The sequence below is a fragment of the Ambystoma mexicanum genome, chromosome 3q (genome assembly GCF_040938575.1).
Source record: "Ambystoma mexicanum isolate Mex_15411 chromosome 3q, UKY_AmexF1_1, whole genome shotgun sequence".
NCBI lineage: Eukaryota > Metazoa > Chordata > Amphibia > Caudata > Ambystomatidae > Ambystoma > Ambystoma mexicanum.
Window position 1 is genome coordinate 467882759 of NC_090926.1, and position 14217 is coordinate 467896975.

A 14217-nucleotide genomic window follows, 5' to 3' on the forward strand; every position below is an offset into this window, starting at 1 on the left:
CAATATAGTTCACAAAACTAGCCAGGGGGAATGCCTCCCTTCCCCAGGCTCAAAGGCCATTTTATGGTCCACCATTGTAACCAAGGGGAATGATTCCCTTCCCATGGTTTCTTAACAATGGTACCTGGTTGGCCAGTACCAGGAGAATGACTTCCTTCTCCTGGTATGACTTGCTACAACCATAAAATCCAGCGTGAATGACTCCTGTCCCCTGGATCTTTCTTTTCTTCTCTTCTGTGCAGTTGAGCTACCAGGCTCATTCCTCTGCCCAGTACTGTCACAAGGAAGAGGACTTCACACAGTGAAGATTATTTAGTGTTGGGTCCATGACCCTTGGATCTCTTCTTTTAGCCAGACCCCTTGGTTCACTCTCCTGCCAAGGAGTGCCACAAGGTAGATGACTCAAACTGCTACTTCTCTTTGGGGTCCCCGAACCCTGTTCTCTTCTTTCACCCGGCCCCCTTAGTTGACTCTCCTGCCAAGGACTGCCACAAGGATGATGACATGAAATGCTACTTCGTGTGGTGTTTCTGACCCTTCCATGTTGTCCAGTGGGTTTTACTTGGCCACCCCAATGAGGAAACTTTCCTCTTAGTTCTGTTGTCCGTTTCTCAGGGCCCCAGACCCTTCTTTGTCTTTTTCTCAGCCTAGCGACCTTTGTGGCATGTTCCGGAGACCTTCCTGCACTCCCTGTGTCCCTGCCGGCACGCTCATACCTTCCGCTACCTTCAGGGACCTTTGCGTATGGCAACAGCACTTCCCGGGACTGGAGCTGGTCTTCCGCCTTTTCTCTCCGGTCATCTGCTTCGGGCTTTGACGACTGTCTGCTCCGCGTGGTTTGGCTCCCTGCAATATCGGTACTAGGGTGGAACTGTGCGGTCCCTCTTCCCACAGTTTTTGTGCCACTGCCTCGCCTGTATGTTGCTGGACCCGTCGACTTTTGATCCTGGAGCGTCACCTTCCGCTTCCTGCTGGTGTTCTCTGCTCTCCGGTCTTCGCCATGCAACTGCTCCCGCATCTGACACCTTCCACGCCTGCTACTACTCCGGGGCCGGCTTGACAACAATGGAGGTCCGTTGTTGATTTTTATACAATGTTGCCAGCCTGGTCTGGGTCCATTGTATAACTCCTTCTCTTTCATGGGATCCATGTTCATAACTCTGTGGAGCCAACTCGTCCCAGTACCTGGATTACCTGGTTTCCCGTAGAACGTCTTTGTCATAGTGCTTTCAAGGACACTCAGGTCTTCTACCTTGCAACAATACATTGAGATGCTGTCTAGAACACGGTTAGTAGAAGAAAGAGGGGCCAGAGTGTGGGGGTGTGAGACTTTCTTATAATGGCTGTACCCTAGATGTTCGTTCTTGTCCCCAGAGGAGGAGTTCCACCCCATGAAATCCTCCCACTGTGTACCACTCCAGGGTGACTATTGGTTAGCGGCCTCACCTTTCTGGCCTCATGGAAAGGGTGTCCCCCCATGGGAGCATTGACAATACCATAGGATTCATCTCACTCGAATGTCCATGGTCCTCACCAATAGTCCTGGTGGCATAACCGGATAAATCATGGAGGTTTTATATTGACTTTAGAAAGTTAAATGCCATATCCCAGTTTGATAATTATCCAATGCCCTGGATTGACAAACTTACTGATCAAATGGGATTGGCTGTATATCTCTCAGCAATTGATCTCACCAAGGGCTATTGGCAGGTATCCAGCAGATAAAGAATAAACGGCATTCTCTACCCTTAGAGGACTTTTCACTTTAAAGTTCTTCCATTTGGGCTTCATGACGCTCCTGCTACTTTCCAGCGACTAATGCACCCATATTCAAACTTTTGTGGCACATATCTGGATGATATAGTCATTCATAGTAGGTCCTGGTAAGAACATATGTTCCATCTTTATAAGATCACCAGAGCCCTGAAGATGCACTGGCCTAACCGCCAGCCCAAGAAATACCATTTAGCCCAATCAGCAGTGAAATATTTGAGATTTTTTGTGGGAAATGGATTGGTTCAACCCCAGTTAGAAAAGGTCTGTGCCATCCAGGAAACACCAGCTCCAAAAAACAAAAGGGTCCTAAGGGCTTTTCTAGGTCTTACCAGGTATTACAAGAGGTTAATTCCTAATTATTCAACCATGACCTCGTTTCTAACCGATAAATCTTGGAATTGAATTTGACAGACAGAACTCTAGCACCTCAGTAGAGGTGGGCGAGCCGGGAGAGGCCCGGGCCGGTACTCCCGGACGCCACAAGCCTGTCACGGGCCCCACGATGGCTGCCCAGTATCCACACGATCATTGATAAAACAAACAAAAAAGCAGCTCAGCCTGCGCTGCGTGCTGCAGGCCCACCCACATAACACCCTCCAGTCCATGACTTCCTGTCCTGCCCCCAGACAACACGATTGGCTGGGGAGAGAACAGGGAGTCACTCGGTGCAGGAGAGTGGCATGCAGAAGTCCAGCAACTGCGCATTAAGGTAGGCCCCACTCCCCGCCCTATCTTCCTTTTTTGGGTATTTATTTCCATTTTGCCAGCGCTGCGCAGGCAAAATGGAAAGAAATGGCCAAATATGAAAAAAACAAAAATCTGGCCCTGATGCCGGCTCGGGTTCCGCGAGGGCACCAGGGCCACGCGTTTATTTTTTAAACATTTTCTAGGGGAAAGAGGGATTTCCTGGGATTGGCCCGTGGTGGGATCCTAGAGTCAGGCCTGACCCCCAGTCTAGGACCTGGCTCGGCCCTACCCAGGAAGCCCCTGGCTCCCCCAGCTCTAGCACCTCGATGGTAAATTATAAGCGCTGCAGGTTGCGTAGGATTATTGGCAGCTGAAATCATTCCAAATAAAGGGACATGCCAGTTTTGTGAATGGATGGGTCGCTGCAAGGTCTTGGTTAGTTGGGTCACTACTGAGATCCGGTTGATCTAGAGGGAGGACATGGTGTCCAGATTGGCAGGCTCTGAGATGACCACTCCAAGGGCAGCAAATAATGTGCACTCGTGACCATGGAAACTAGGATCTAATCCAACAAACTCCAATGTAAGTATGGGGGCGGGAGTTAAGACAACAAAATAATCAAGAATTGGTGACATGGAGAAATGCTAATGAAGCGATTAGAGTTGTCTGGGCATTTCAATCCGCAAATAAATGTTTATTCATTTACTTTCTAAATTCTTTATATTCTCTGTGTAAAAGGACAAACCCTAGATTACTGACCCACCCTAAAAAGAAAAAGGCAGCATTCTGGGTTTACATGGGATGTTTCCCACTGAGTAATTTGGCTGTGTGTTGTGCTGTCCAACCCACAGCCAGAATCCGTATACAAAAACGAAAAAAGAACACGAATGGGAGATTTGACTGAATTGAATTTTGTCCCTTCTTCACTGTAATGTGAGCAGCGGTTGGAGGGGTGTCTCCAGCACCTGTTGGAATACATTTAAAAAAAAAAGATAAGAGGACCCTGTGGTGCCGGTTCCCATCCATGGAAGTAAAGGGAACGGCGTTGCAAAGCGAGGCAGGACACGGTGCCACACAAGGAGGTGTGCCGCCCACAGGTAAGTAAGTGGGTGAGGGGGGATAAGGGGATAAGAGAAGAGAAAACCAAAAGTTATTTTCGGTAAAATAACTCGTTTTTTTCTCCCTTGGATCCGTTCATTTCTCGGTAACCCGTCCAGGCAGGTAAGAATGAACCTTTTTCCAATTTGACTAAGTGATCGCACCAGTGTGAGAACTAGAAATTGTAGACGGTAAAGGGGTCAATGTTATTGTGGGAGATTGAAGGGCCCATTGCAATTTGTATAATTAATGAAATGACTGATGTTTGATTTCCCTACCGTGGACCTTGATTGAATTGAGGTTTGCTTCTTTCTACAGAAAATGTAACGCATTAGCTGCTATACGATCTAAAGCTCTTCTGGTGTGAAGGTTGCTTACAATACATGGGGCCTCATTACGAGGTAGGAGGTAGCCATGGAGCTGTTAGCACCATGGCTACCCCAATACTGCATTCCGGGTCCGGGTTCTCGAGAAATAGGGACTTACCGGGTCATTCCCACCTTGGAGGACCCGGTAAGTCCCCATTCTGAAAACCATTCCCCATTCCCATTCGAGCCCCCATAGGGCTCAATGGGAATGGGGAAGGAGCTAATAACGGGCCCGCAAATAGCGGGCCTGTTATTAGCTCCCTGGTCCCTTAGTGGTTCCCTCTAAGGGTGCCTGTCAAACCAGGCGCCCTTATCGGGACCCGCTAAAGGACCTCGTAATAGGGCGGTAAGGGGTTAACGGCAGCGGCACCCTTACCGTTGCCGTTAACCCCTTACCGCCAACCTCGTAATGAGGCCCATGGTGTCCAAAATCCTGCTGGTGGTAGCCATTTTAAACAGTTAGCTGGTGACATCGTGTGAGTGTTACCATCTTGGCAATTTATGCCAAGCTGAGCGTTGCCGTGTCATTATAGAAACTAGTCTGCCTGCGAACATATGTTTGATGTGGGATGTGTGCCTGTATTGCATCGTTTATGTGAAAATAAATGTTTTTGGAAAATATTAAAAATAGTAACAGCCTTCTTTTGGTTTAGTTGTGCTCTGATCTTAACTGAATTAAATGAACTGTGTGTTATAAAAGAAGGGAGCGTCTGAAGCCATTGTGTACAGAACGTTTTGTTGTGATGCAAAGGCTATTTACAAAATGAGACGTAAGAATAGTATTTTATTTGCTTGTCCGTCCTCATTATGATATAGGGGCTTTATTAAACTCGCAATCTCCTCGTGACCCACTTACCCAGCAAGAAGAGAAAGCAAGCATTGGCAATGCCAACAGTTTGGGCTTTTGTGTAGACATGGGAAAGGCACTTGCCTGGCACTGCCGCAGTGGTATCTGACCATCGATGGTAGCAGCAGGAAAATGGTGTGAGTACCTGGGCATCATGTATAGTAACCATAAGGTGGTGTTCCAATGCTACAGCGGTAGCCTTCTATGCATGTGTACAGAGTGCATCTGTTAGAGGAATGGCATTGTGGGGGAATTGGGAGACATGTATACACTCAAGTTAAAGAACGGCATCAACTTGTATAGTATAGTTGTGTTTATTGAAAATAGCTAACACAGACATGGAAATACTCTGAAATGGCGCTCAGTGTCTTTCCCAGAGCATTGAAGCGAAAAGCCAGTCTAGAAGCAACAGGGTGCGACGTGTGTGAGAGCTGAGTTGTGGACACACACGGAAGCAGTCTGCCTTGCAGTTAAATCTGGAGATTTACCAGCATGCCAATTTCTCTGCAAGGCTGGCAGGTTTGGGCAAGAGTCAGTCGCATGGCAGTCATGTCTGGCAAGTGAACGGCTCTCCTTCAGAGGGACTGGCCGGTTGAGACATCATCTCCCTGCAGGAGAGTCTGCCTCTCCACCAAACCAGGCCTTCGCACTCCTGTTGATTGAACGTGGTGACTCTCATTGCTCCCTCTTCCACTAACAGTGGGTAAGTGGGTCACGAGGAGATTGCGAGTTTAATGTGCATTAGTAAAAACAGTACAAGGACTTTTTCATATCTTGGGCTTAAACTATAAATCCAGTTTCCTTTCAGCCCCCAACTACAGTCTGTTTTGTCAACATTTATAAAGCAGCATTGGCAGCGCCAACTGTTTGGGCCTTTGTGTTGGTATGGGAAAGACACTTGCCAGGCACTACCATAGTGGTATTAACTGGCCCTTGATGGTAGCAGCTGCAAAATGGTGCGAGTACCTGGGCGTTTTACAGCAGTGCCTGGCAAATGCCTAATACTTATACACAAGACAAAACTGCTGGCTTTGCCAATGGTTGTTTTTAACAGGACGTCAGTGAAGGGCACGAATAGTGATTATATATCGAGTGACTGGAGTCAAACTTGGGTAAGACATTGTTATTACACCCGTAGCATGTTTACAGCTCCAATTAAGTCATTAACTCCCAACAGACTGCTTTGAAAAAACACTGGCAGGCAGTTTTAGTGCAACGTTTGATGGTAAGAATTGATTAAAGGGAGCTCATAGAGTTCCCATGAGGATGTGTTTTTTGCGAGGGAGGGTTAGGAACTGGGTGGCAATGGCCTAAAAGATTAGCATGGTCATGGGCAGTCGATGGGTGGGTAAACAACCCGACAACACCTACAAGCTTTGCATCCCTCCTCATATGCCATTTCCCCCTATCTGTACTCGAATGCAATAGTTTCGGCTTATATAGCGCAAGCTAAAAAAGGGATACAGGAAGCACATTCATTAATGAATAGATGGATGTATTCATTAATCAATTCATTCACACATCAATAATAAAAACGTACACATATAATTTCTGAACCTTTCTATCACAAAAAGTTGAGAGATACAATTACTATAGCTTAATGTAAATAGGAGCATAATGCAAAGGTTTAAGGATTAAGCCTTGAAAGATCAAAAGTAGAAGGCAAGCGCATAAGCAAAAGCCTATAGGACAGGCGACGCCAGATAAATCCCCATTGGAAACGTGTGTTGCTGGTTATGCTGTGTGAGGGCGGCCAGACCTTGACACGTGCAGAGAGATGGGTAAACCATCCCAGAGAGTGGCCCTGCAGCTTTATCGGGAAAGAGAGCTGACGTTGACACCTTGTGAACGAGGTGCTGTGACTGCCACCCTGAGGACAGGTAGGCAGCAAGCTACAAACCGCCAGAGAGGATGGATTGGGAAAATCTCAGAAAGCAGGGGAAACTTTCAAGGTGTCCCGAGGAGAAGCTGAACTGGATCCTGGCATCAGGGACCAGGGCAAGGGACACAGAATCAGAGTCCGGAAATACAGGTCATTGGAACGCCAAATGAGAGGAGGAGCTGGGAAAGAGACAACACGTAGGAGACAAGTATAGACATGTACTATTCAGGAAACTACTGAAAACCTGGCTCTTCATGTCATAGCTAGAAAGACCAGCCACAGGGGCACGCACACAACTAAATCAACGATGAACGTAGAGAGAGACCTGGATCCACACCAAAAAATCAATGGGAAAAACCCTCAGGAAAATATCCCACAACATACTAAATGACTAACCGGGAGACAGCCGCAATAGGACCAAAGACCGTATACATAGCAAGACAAAGGGGGTCATTACGAGTATGGAGGTAGCCATGGTGCTATTAGCGCCATGGCTACCCCTATACCGCACACCGGGTCCGGGTTCCCTGAATGGGGAAATACCATGCCATTCCAACCTTGGAGGTCCTGGTATTTCCCCATTCAGGGAACCCACCCCATTCCCATAGGGCTCAATGGGAATGGGGAGGGAGCTAACAACGGACCTGTTAATAAAGGGCCCGTTATTAGCTCCCTGGTCCTTTAGCGGGTCCCACTAAGGGTGCCTGGTAAAACCAGCCGCCCCTAGCGGGACCCGCTAAAGGACCTCATAATGCGGCGGTAAGGGGTTAACGGCACCGGCACCCTTACCGGCACTGTTAACCCCTTACCCCCAACCTCGTAATGAGGCCCAAAGACAGAAACACCAGGACGAATCATCAAGAGGACCATGACCTTAAACTGTAGCCATTCCCAACAGACCTAAGGACAACAGATAGAGAGGGAAAGGAAGCACTACACCACGAGCCCCAATCCAGTGGGTGAGAAACAGAATGTTCCATCACTACACAGTGTCCTCCAACTACACAGCAGGAAGCCCAATGCCCAACCACACAAAAACTACTACCAAAAGACAGCCCCAAGGATGTTCACCCAACAGAAACCAAAGAACCAACAGAAAGACAGTCATGACAGGAGGAAACAAATGACTGAATACACAGGCTCACCAAGACGGAAGCACTAGAACACCACATCAACACCACTCCGACCCTGAACCATTCAAAACCTCAACTGACCAGTGTCACACTAGATAACAAGAGAATAGATATTACCTACCCAGTCCCACAACCGTAAAAAAGGTTCAGACGCACCTACCAACCCAAACAATACTCACTATGATACAATTGGGCCAGCGCAGCACCAACAAAGCGAGTCGGCCCACGAGGAACCTGCATCAACCAAACCCACAGGTATACAACTCTAACGGAATCAGGAGGACCTGAATCAGGATACAGACCCCACTAACCCAACCCTCAATCTTGTGCATACTTAAACCACACAAAGCCAAACAACCATCTCTCTCCCAGCAATCCGCACGCACTTTACCACACTGCATCAACAACACATAAACATCACCTACAGAACTCGAGGTCTTGCTCGACCCGATACTAGCACCAAGGCCCAGTACTCGGTGCATACCGAGCTGAAGCTGCTAACAGAACATCACTTCTCCCACTCTCCTGCTCCTCTCCTCCCGACTAACCCTACCCGCCCTTCCTGTTTACAGATCCGCCAGAGCGCCTGGGGACCAATTCCGTTGGTGACAGTGCGCTATATAAGTACCTTTAACATAACATAACATGTGGCCTTCACACTCCCAAAAACGAACACTAATGAGCTGGGTGCCCTACATTAGAGTAGCAACTAAAACACGCAATCGGCGAACGACAGCTTCCTCCTGGAAATAGTGTCAAGGAGCAGGGAGCAGAGGGCAGGGATCATTCAAGCAAAGTTCAGTCAAGAAATGTCGGCAAAGCTTCCAGTGGGGGCACGCGCCAGACCACCCGCACCTGCTCTAAATAAGTGAGTCTGCAAGCCGAGCTTCAGGCTGGAAGCAGGCGGTCTGCAAGCGGGGAATGGAGAATCTACAAGCCAAGGTTCGTGTTCTGAAGTGTGATTGCATCCGCACTCCTAATCATGGGCAAAGTAGAACAAGCAAACCAGCAGCCACTAGGCTAGGCTCTCCAAAACAGGTCTTGGTGAGAATGAAAATCATCTGGCAGTTGCTAGAAAGCCGCTCACTGTTGACGGCACTGCAAGTTGTTAGGACTCACCTTCTGAATGTCTACTTCACATGGCTTGAGGAAAAGCAAGGCTTCAAAGGCTGAAATGGATAGGGATTGATGTTTGGCTGTGTAATTCAACAGGGTTGTGTGTTGACAAGTGCCGTACTTATGCAGTGCAGCAGCATAATAGGTTGAAGCCACACCAACCATATTCCTCCCCCCAGTTGCAGATGTTGCATGATTTCAGAAAGGCAAGGACTTCAAGGACCAAAATGCACCTTGCTTCTCTGAAAGATCTGTGTACTGGAATGGAGGTGATTCTAAAAAGTACCCTGGGGGTTTGCAGATTAGTTCCAGGACACGAACAGTGCAGGAGCATGACAAGCTGATGGACCTTGCAAGCACCTAATGGTGGAAAAAGAATGGGATTTTGACAGCAGGCCACATAACACTAGTACTATGGTGAATGGTGAGTCATATGTGCTGTGTGCAAGTGCATACTCTGAGATCAGCAGTAATGGCTACTATTCCAACAACGGACACCATTATGGATTGTGACCGATTGTGCCTGGCTTTTGCACATGTATAAACAACAGCCACAATCAGGACTATTTTACTTCTTTTTCCTTTGAGCTATTAGGTGGCTCTTGCGCCTCCTATAAGCCGAAACTATTGCATTAGAGTACAGGTAGGGAGAAATGGCCTAATTCTCTCCCAAACACAACTAGACTTTAAATGTTGATACCATTCTTTAACCTGACTGTATACATTTCTCCCAATTCCCCACACAATCGCATTCCTCTCACAGATGAAATCTGTAAGCATTCGTAGAAGGCTGCCGCGGTTGTACTGGCACACTACGTCAAGGTTAATATATATGATGGGGGTTAATAATCAAGCCCAGATTGGAATAAAGGAACCACCTGCCTACAGGCATTAACAACAATACACAGGACACCTATGTAACCTGGAATGGTGAATGATTATGGCAGAGGCTGCACCCCTGGGTGCTCTAATAGTGTCCTGTATCAACGTCATTACACTATCATTGAAGCCAATCAACAGCTTTGCCCCAGAGAACATGGGTTAAGTCACTATAAATATCCTCACTGCGATCTCAATTGACATCATCAGTGGACAGAGCATTCATGTGAAATGTAGCATTATAAAGAAAACTGTTTGTAAAAATAAGTCCATGTTTTACTTCTTGCTCTAGAACTGTACATTTTCAAATTTGGAAACACCTTTGAGCTGTAAATCTTGAAAGGGTGCCTTTCGATCCCAAAATACTTTAATTACCTCGAACCGAAAGTGCTGTCTGTAGAGCAGGAGTCTGCAACCCATGGCTCTCCAGGTGTTGTGGCCTCCATCTCCCATCAGCCCTAACTGACATAGTGAATGGTAAGGGATCATGGGAGTCATAGTCCAAAACACTGGGAAAGACGCAAGTTGCAGGCCCTTGCCGTAGAGGAGTATTGCATGGGCACCCATTCAATGGTTATCTGTGGCAATCGCTGAATGATTATCTGTTCTTTCTATTCAGGGGAGCGCCGATGATGACCTCGTCTGGGATTGCCAAGTTCGTTACGTGACCTTTATTGGTGTTGGGAAGGACCCACGCACGTTTGCCTTGATTGTAGACGTGGGGAACCAGCGGTTCCACTGCGCCGTCTTCTGGTGTGAGCCTGATGCCGGTAACATCTCAGAAGCTGTCCAGGCAGCTTGCATGGTAAGTTTGTTTTATTTAGTGCGCGGCAGCTGAGGTTTGATAGCCTCGTAATAAAAACAGCCTACTGGCAGAACGAGGACAATTTACTCACTGAAATGGGTCAATAAGGATTAACCAACACGCATTGGCAAAGCCAACAGTTTTGACTTTTGAATAGGCATCAGGAATTTTTCACTTCCTGATCATAAAATGGTAATAGCTGGTAAACTGTGTTAGTACCTGGTCATAATATAAGAGTGCCTGGAAAATTCCTATTTAATACCTATACAAGAGTCAAACGTGTTAGATTTGACAATGCTTGTTTGTAAGAGGGATCCAGTGAAAGGAACAAATGCCAAGGACACACTTATTGCTTATAAATCAATTGGTTGAATGGCCACTTGGTTAAGTCACCTGTATTACACAAGAAGCTGGTTTATAGCTGCAACTAAGCCCTCACGTTTCTGGAGGCTACCTATAAATAATATTGGGATCCACTTAAAAGTACATAATTAGCTCAATGAGTTCCCAGGGGAGGGAGGCAGTGTTTTTAGGCACGGAGAGAAATGCAGAGGGTGAGAAAAGCCATAGGCCCATGGGCAGTCAATGGATGGGTAAAAGCCAAACCGCCAGAGGCTGTGTCATATCCTTTGCCAATAAACGTGGCTTATAGGCAGAGCTTGCAGCACCACATATAAGCCAAAACTAAAAATAAGTAGCGAGGAATCGAGTACGTGATTTGTATGGCTCCTCCACCTGTTGCCATCAGCACTGCTCCACCTGCATGTTCAGATCAGTGGCTGTAGGCGTGCAACATCACCACCAGGGGGAGCTCCACGATTTCTGCTCCCTACCTTAAAAGTAAGTATGGAGTCTAGTGGGGGAAAAAGCACATTTTACAATGACAATCTATTTCTGTTTCCCTATATTTGTGTGTTTAAATCTTAAACTGTAAAAACAGTGAGTAAAACACTTAATTTAAAATCTTATCTGTAGCTCTGCTTAATCTAGACCAACATAGCATTAGCTTGATCCTGTTTGTTTTATATTGCTCCAACCTCAGTTAGTGGATGCTACTTTAATCGCTTTAGTGATGTCCTCGTGCAAATATTAAAAAAGGGCTTTCCACACAGGCACATCAATCATTTACACTAAAACATCTTAATCTTGATACCAAAACTGTATTCAATATTTCATTTACACATATCCTATTTATTGATGAACAATGTTACAAAACCAAAAGGTCCTCTCCAAAGAAAAACTATTTGGTAACAACCCTAAGCATTATTTAATTACAGAGGTCTAAGAAGCTTCAAGTACACAATTGCCATGTCTATTGCATTATCAAATATGAAGACGGATGTGATCCCGTAAACACTAGCTCTGCCTACTCTGCCTACTCGTGCCCCACTACATAGGTATCCAATGTGACACCCACAACAAGCTCCTTCAGTGAATAATAAGTAGGTAATTACCACTGACGCTAGAGTATTACTAAAAACGATAGAGGTAGTAGATGTATGGCATTGTTTTCTAAAGTTTTGTTAGGAAATACAAAGGATTTAATATGAATGTTGAAGGCTCTGCACACTAATATTCCAATTATTATGCTTGCAAACAAGTGGGGGTCAGTGCACGGTAAGCGAGGAAAAGATGGAAGAGGCTAGCAAGAGAAACAGAGACAGTAAAGTGGCTGCAGTGAGGGTGGTAGGGATTTTCTCAGCTGAGCCGGAATCGTCTTTCCTGATACAAAGCAGAGGAAGTACAAGGTGAAAGAGAGGGCTGAAGGTAGAGACTGTGCTGTAAGTGGGATGCAAAATCAAGGAACAGCGAGATGTGCCCACAGTGCAGGGACAGGAGGCTTAAGCAAGGGCTGCTTGTCCCAAAAAATAAATCATGAGACCCCACAAATATGTACTTTGGGTTACTCAGCATTGTCTCAAGTGGTCCTGTTTACATCCAATCTGCATACTGTGAATACATCTCTCTCCGGCCCAGTTTGTAATTAAATCATTATCTGTACAAAAATATTGTTCTCACTCAGTATATAAACAATTCAATCAGTGAGTAAATCATCCTTGTCTTGTAAATATATTACCCAAGCCTGGCACCATGGCCATCTTAATAACCCTTCTTAAGTGGTCATTTATAGTTTCAGCTCCCTGGTGGATGCTCTCCTTTGTTATGCTGTGCAGAGGCCAATGCCCCTGTCTTGTGATAATCTGTAGCCACTTGCCCCACCTCTCCACTGCTTTGTCTAGGATCTTGTCACAGAATCTAAAAGTTGTATCACTTTAAATTTGCTTTTGCTGGCCAACGACATACCTCCTCAAAAGTGTTAACTTATCACTGACATATTTTACCCTGCATTCAGCTATTTTTTTGTGTGGGGCACAGAATATGTTTGAGAAGTGATGAAGTTCAAGGTGGGGTACCGTCAAAAAGAAAGACAAGCAAATCAACCATTGAGTTTGCATTGGGAAACATCTCCTTTACAATCCATGCATCACACAACAACTGACTCAAGAGTTGGTAAGTGGGGCGGGGAGGCCATCATTTTGAATTGGGTCCCTGTTTTGCTTTTGCTTGGCCACGTGGGGAGAACCTTAGACTTACTTTTCCCCTTCCCCTGAAAAAACAAGTTACTGGACTCAGGCAAAAAGAAATCACACTTAGACCATTGGTTATGGTAAGAAATGTAAATGGCTCATTATAGGCCCTTTATTCACTCCTGATATATGGACACATCACACACAAAATAAACATATAGTAAATTATACAGAAACATAGAAAAAGAGAGCATCATCGTTATCAATGTTAATGTTACTGTTAATGTTAAAGGATATTTGTACCGCGCACTATCGCCACCGGAGTGGTCCTCTGGCGCTCTCTTTGCAGAAGACACCTTCATTTTGGCCACTACGACACTGCTTAGTCCCAGAGCAGGTAGGAAAAGAGATAACGGGGTCTGGAGCGGAGCGTCCTCCCTCTCAGCGAGACTGCATCACCCGGGGGTCCAGATTCTAACTTCTGACCACAGAGGAAAAAACCTCTTCTCTTTATGGGAGCATGAACCCGCCCTTCTCAGTTATGACTGCCCTTGGCCAAAGCGAAGATCACAAGTAGAAGGGACAAAGAGTGGAAAAAAACAGCCAGAAGTGGAAAAACCCAGCTTCCCTCTCCTCGCATTCAGTCCCAGAACCCCTTATCCCTGCACCTGCAGAGCGCTCCGACTCCCTCTCAGGCTCGTCCTTCAGTGGACAATACAACTATCTTCCACACTAAGTACACACAGCAGCAATATTTATGTGACCTTGCCTTGCCTTTGCTGCCGAGATGCACGTTTACTCTGCTGAGCCCACGAGAAACGTAGGCTTTCATTACGGTGATGGGAGATGAGTGTCCAAGATGGCTGGGAACCGGCGCTACGTTGTTTTAGCTCGTATTTCGCATAAGCATTACAACCCATAAGCATCTTCAGCCAGCCCTGACATTAACTATGAAAAATATAAGCTACTTTCTGCTTCACATAAAATAAAATATTTTGGGAACATAAGAATGATCACAAATGTTTATATTTAACAAGTATTTCTGGAACAGTGATTCAAGCCTGCAACCCTTCTAAGCCCATATTGCAGTCTGCCGTG

General features: G+C 46.1%; 1 protein-coding gene across 2 annotated transcripts in view; it reads left to right on the forward strand.

The window, feature by feature from the left end:
- Nucleotides 1-14217, forward strand: part of APBB3 (amyloid beta precursor protein binding family B member 3) — a 645194-nt gene that overhangs the window by 598105 nt on the left and 32872 nt on the right. For both annotated transcript variants that reach the window (XM_069654242.1, XM_069654241.1), the window contains one exon: nucleotides 10406-10591. In XM_069654242.1, coding sequence (XP_069510343.1) covers nucleotides 10406-10591 — 186 coding nt within the window. The remainder of the gene's footprint in view (nucleotides 1-10405; nucleotides 10592-14217) is intronic.